Source organism: Lottia gigantea (assembly GCF_000327385.1).
Source record: "Lottia gigantea unplaced genomic scaffold LOTGIsca_20, whole genome shotgun sequence".
In the NCBI taxonomy this organism is placed as follows: domain Eukaryota; kingdom Metazoa; phylum Mollusca; class Gastropoda; family Lottiidae; genus Lottia; species Lottia gigantea.
The window spans coordinates 2,901,566-2,907,565 of NW_008708401.1; the positions used below are offsets into that span (position 1 = coordinate 2,901,566).

Genomic DNA, 6,000 nt, shown 5'->3' on the forward strand with positions numbered 1-6,000 from the left:
GGGGAAGAACTCTGAAGAATAAAATAGAAAATGTTAAACATGTGACAGTCTGTTAGCCCTGGAACAATCAATAAGGTGCACAAATACTTCAGAAAAGATCAATGCTAACAATTTTGGCAAGGACCATCTGATATACGGGATCCTTGGGAATATAAAATTTCATCCATTGTCACCACAATCTAACTATCACCTTGTCAGAGGTGATGAGAATTTTCAGAAATTAATTTGAAATGGAAGAAACAAATTTGAAAGCATTCACTTTCTGAGACAAACGATCTAATTATTTTCAGTATTCAGATTCATTGCATTGTAATAATCATTACTTACCGGTGGTAAATTAGGGAATAAAGGAACACCACCAACTGGTGTTTTACTACGTTGTCTTGGTTCATCAATAGTACCATAACCTGGACTTGGACCAAGATCTGACATAGGTATATCACCAGGCTAAAAACAGAACAAAAAACATTTAAAAAAAAATTATTTCAGAGTATTCTATTTGAGTGAACAAAAATCATCTAATAATTTTAGAATTAATATAAATCTCAATTTGATTAGATTTGCAGATTGATTTTAATTCATAAAAGTGGTCATTTACACTCTCACACAGCAAACCACTTAAATTGATCTCTCTGTTATTGAATTTCTTGGTCTGTCAATTCAAATTTCAAAACAATACATACCTGGCCGATTCTAGCTGAATTGCTATTAGTCATTGAATTATAACCATCATTATAAAAGGAATTATTATTGGGTGGTGGACGTTTATACATTGGACCACGAGAAAGTGTATTATCATCGTAACCTTGAGCAGAGATTGGTCGACTTAACGTATTATATGGTGTGGTATGATTACTACTTCCTGGACTCTTTAATGTACTCATTGATGATTGATGATAACTTTTACCTTCAGCTCTAAAAAATTCAATCCAAATGAAATGATATCTGTACTATTTATCTGCTCTTGTTCCTGAGCATATGAGATAGTCAAGATCATGCAGTGTGCACTGAGTGTAATTTTGGCAGGATAGCCACAGTAGCCCGCTCTTTTTCTAGTTGATGTTGAGCAATCTTTAATGTGCACAGCCTTTAACACATGAGGCCTTGATTATCATTTTAATATCAAGATTCTTTTCTCCTGAATGAAGGAATGCGTTGATGGAAAAGGAAATAAGCCAAGCTAGCAAATCTTATTTCATAGATCTGTATAGCATAACAGGGTTTAAACAGTCTTTACACAGAAAAAATACCCTGGACAGTGATGGTAAACTTCACATACTAACTACAAGAAAGATATTCTTACCTAGGTATAGCTGAAGCTGAGAGGAAATTACTTTCTTTATGTCCTAATCTAGCATATTGATTATGTAAGGCTTTAAACTGCCACATAGTACGTAAAACCTACAAAGAAAAAAAAAAATAACATTATCGAACATTAGTAAACAACTATATTAATTCAATTGATTTTAGTTTACACTTTCCTATCAAATACACAGTGTAATATTGATCTGAACAAATATTGATTAAAATATCATGATATAATCATAATCCAGGTGATAGCCTATATATAAGGTCATCCAAAGAACAGCATCCATCCTAGTCCTCTACCTTAAGAAAAGGTTTTCGATTTCCTGTGTTTGTTACTAAAGTTTTTAAATTATAATAATTAAATAATTTTTATGAGTTGTACTTACAGTTGATGCATATTTTATTGTCCTGGCAAGATATTTTCCTTCAGACATAGTTATAGACATGAGACGAGCAACACCTTTTTCTTCTAAAAATGATCTGAAATAGAAAATGAACTCTTTGCAAAATTTTCAGTAACATGATACAATGTTACTCATGTTTCAGTATATGGCTTAACTGCCCTGTATTCAGTTGAGGCACTTTTCTTTGAAAGAATACATTGTTGTTGGCAAAGGTTTAGAACTGGTTCTCGGCCCACTTTCATATGCAAAGACCTCATTAATTTTTCTTATCTGGGGGAGTATTTGAAAACAAACAACAAAACAAAAGAATCTGTAATGCACTGATCATTTACTACATACTGAAAAAAAAAATTAAATTTGGTTACTTACGATGCAAAATCCTGATTAGTTTTAACAACTTCGTATAGTGTAGCAATAACAGCACATAAAGTATCATCTGGTGGTACTAATTCTGAATGTCTGGTATCTTGTGGTAATTTACTAACTAGCTGTCTCATAGCATATTTACCTGTAATATAATGTTATAATGGTATTATAGTATTACCTACAATCATGATCTAACCAAATATATGATAGGACATGAGGCTTAAGTTATTGTTATCACGTTAATGCAAAAAACTATTTCAACAATTTAACTTTTGATTTTGCTTACTATATAGTTAGTGTAAAAATCAAATTCTTTATTTATCTGGAATCAATCTGGGTTGAAGAACAAAACAATCTTGAGGTAAGACATGTGGCTTTTTAGCTCCCAAATTGAGCAATTTTGGGTTAATTATTTCATGTAAAGTAAACTGATTGTTACTGATCGATATTTCACTACAATAAATAAGTAAAAAACTACCAACTATACTTACCGACCAATTCTTTATTTCTATCATCTATAGCTAGGTTACGTAATGCTGTTGCTGCTGCACACACCACTCGATCATTTTCAAAAGCTAATAAATCTACAAGATGTGGTAAACCTTTCTCTTTACGTACATTACCTCGAATTTCTACTGCAGGCTATAATAAATATATTTAATGTATATTACAATTACTGTTAAACAATGAATAGTCAGGAAATCAAATTTTCCATAAACTACATTTATTATGAACAAAATGATAATCTGATAAAACTGCCAATACAGTTATTTAGCATTGTGCATTTCTGCAGGTTACTACCATCACAATCCATGATTCTTCTTTTAATGAGATCTGTGGAATCTTGACCCAGTAGCATAAAAGGCTGGAACATGAGATACATAGCAATTTCATCAGATCAATGATTGCCAGTAGATTTGCTGAAATTATATATAAGCAGTTGACATCCTTCAATTGATGCCTCTTCCTATTCAAAAGAAATATACTTACTGCCCAATCACAGGCTACTAAATTCTGAATAGCACCAGCTCCAGCCTCTAATGTAATAGGATTGGAAGTATTTTTGATTAAAATTAGATATTTCTGTATAACTTCTATGCCCCATAATGCTTTATATTCATTGGCTATAGCTGGAAGTTTGGTATTCATATTTCTATAATTACAAAATGATATATTCTTATTTATCTAATATTTACATAGTTCAATGAATGATAAGTTAATGATTCAAGAATAAGTTGACAATTAAAGAATGATGAATTGACAAATTCAAGCATGAGGGATTGTCGATTCAAAAATGAGAAGTTGAATGTTCACAAATGAAAAGTTGACAATTCTAGAATTCTAGAACTTTAAATTGATTCATGAATGAAAGTTGTTAATTCAACAACTTACACTGTGTTCTGTGCGGGGCTATTTTTATTATCTCCTTTCTGTTGACCTTTCTTTTTACCAACTCCACCACCAAAACACCCAGAATTTTCACCTACAATAGAAATAAACATTAAGATACATTTCTTTCACAACTAAAATGAGTTAAAATATCTAGAATTTAGAATTCATTCCCATTTTCAAACCACATGACCTAATGATGATTTCATATCTTAAACCCATACCAAAAGCATAAAATTTTCTTAGAAAAACTTAAGTCAGATTTTAGACAATAGTTTGAAAGAAAATAAGTGGTGTCATTACCTTTATCAGTATCACGTGACATTCTTTGTAATGTATTATAGCGTTTCTTATAGAAGTCACGATCTTGAATTTCTTGTATTCTGTATGATAGATTCCGTAAAGTACAGACAACATTTTCTATTGGTTTATTATCTAAATCCATTGTATCAGCAGCTTGTTTTAATGTATGGATCAATGAATTAACTAAACCACGACATTCACGTAACCTCTTTCTTGATTCATAACCAGCAGAACTCACATTTCTAGAGAAATAAAATATATATTATGAACCCTATAATTGCATCATCTTTCATTTCATGTATGTTAGCATGATCATTTTCTACATTTGTAAGATCTGCTGTATGTATTTCAAAGATTAACACAATAGACATATTTATTAACAGGAAAAAATTTTGTAAGATAAATGGGACTTTGTCTTGCAGGGTCTTACATGTCATAACCTTCTGCCATCAGCAATTCACTTACAAAAAAATGGGTGAAAATATTTTGAAAATCTTGTCACTGTCTGTAATCTACACCTCTAGTTGGACAAGCCCTTTTGAGTAAAAAACTGCCCACTATACCCACATGGTAGTTGTTTTTAGTAGGAAAGGCAGTCCCTGCTTGAAGTTAAGTTTCCTTTAACTAATAATTCAAAGAGTCATACTGGAGTAAGATATTCCTTACCTAATGACACCAGTACCATTTCTAAATACAGTTGTCCATTGTTCATGATCTTTATATGGTGTAGAGCCAACTCTATCATATCCTGAACCTGGTATAATAACTACATTTACTAATACAGCTAGACCATCATCTATTATTGGCATCTTTAAATCCTAAAAATATTAAATAATTTTATTGACAAATTATTGTCAAGTTCTGTAATTAATTATAGATACAAAATTTAACAAATATAAGATACGTTTATTTTCTGTGAATGACCCTCACATGTTCATAAAATTTTGTTAGATCATGCATAGAGAGTATAGTTTTGAAAAAAAAAACCCAATTATTCTATAGCAAATTTTTACCTCACAAGAAGATAAATTCCATAATATTCCTGTAACTGATTCTTTGACATCTTCATCTTGAGTTTTACGTAACAACCTGATTAATTCTGGTATACCATTATAGGCTCGTATTGCTTTCTACAAACATAAATATTACAATTAATGAGTAATTATTGTGTTTATGTTGCACAGATTTTCTATACAGTCAAAAATACAATAAGCAATCCAATCCATATTAGGTATAGAATATTAAACTAACCTTATTTTCATTATTAGCTTTACCATAAGATAAATTCTGTAGAGCACCACAAGCATTTCGATGAACTTCAGGGAAATCATTACTTAATAATTTAACTAATGGCTGTATTCCACCTAACCCTCTACAATCAAATATATTACATTAAATTACATGATAAAAACCAATAAACAGTTAAGTTCAACAATGTTATCACTGTTGATCAAATTCATCAAGAGAGGTATCAGCAAAAATTCAAGGCAGATAACTGGGAAATATTTGAAGATATATACCGGTAATGGCATTTTTAAGTGAAAGCATAGAGAAAAAAAACACATTTATTTCAACTTCTTTAACAAATACAGGGGATTTTTCCTGGTTGCAGTATTAAACAGATGCCTTATGAAAAATGTTTGTTCTGAAAATTGCTCTCAATTGACTACTTGAGTTTTCTGACCAAATACCTGTGGTCAATACAATGTCTTTTTAGCTTAGCTTACCTTGTTTTGGCCTTCATATCATCATCCATAAAACATAGATGTTGTAAATAAGCTGCAGCATGTGCCTTAACATCATCATCATCATCAAGTAAATAATCTATCACTTCTTGTAAATCAGGATTACGCCATTTTGGAAATCCTGGAATTAAATGATGTGACCATGAAATTTTAGCTTAACTAATTTTCCCAGCTAAAATTGTTCTTTTGACATATCAAAGTATTTCCTACAACCAAAATATCAAGTTCAGAAAGATTCTAAAGAGTCTAAATGCTGAACAGATTTAAGATAGTGAAAAAGCTTGGCCCTGTTTGTTTTAAGTCAGTATTTCTCACTTTAGAATTCCACCCTTATGACAAAATCTCACCAGATGAGTTTTTGAGGAACAGGGTCCAGGTGTATAAATAACAAAATTAGAAGATGGAGTCTGATGCTGAAAATATTAGTCCAGAAATCAGAAAAGTCTGTAGTGTTATTACCTGGTCTACCACTATCACTGGGTGTA

General features: G+C 31.1%; 1 protein-coding gene across 1 annotated transcript; it reads right to left on the bottom strand.

Annotated features, from left to right (window-relative positions):
- Window positions 1-1,299: 1,299 nt before the first annotated feature.
- LOTGIDRAFT_114795 (hypothetical protein) lies at window positions 1,300-5,628 on the bottom strand (the record flags this gene model as incomplete). Its single annotated transcript, XM_009053798.1, has 11 exons — window positions 1,300-1,401; window positions 1,695-1,788; window positions 2,082-2,220; window positions 2,570-2,720; window positions 3,069-3,263; window positions 3,473-3,561; window positions 3,771-4,012; window positions 4,437-4,588; window positions 4,784-4,900; window positions 5,022-5,142; window positions 5,498-5,628. Coding segments are annotated over 11 exons (1,533 nt in total), but the record flags the coding sequence as incomplete, so codon positions are not given.
- Window positions 5,629-6,000: the final 372 nt, after the last annotated feature.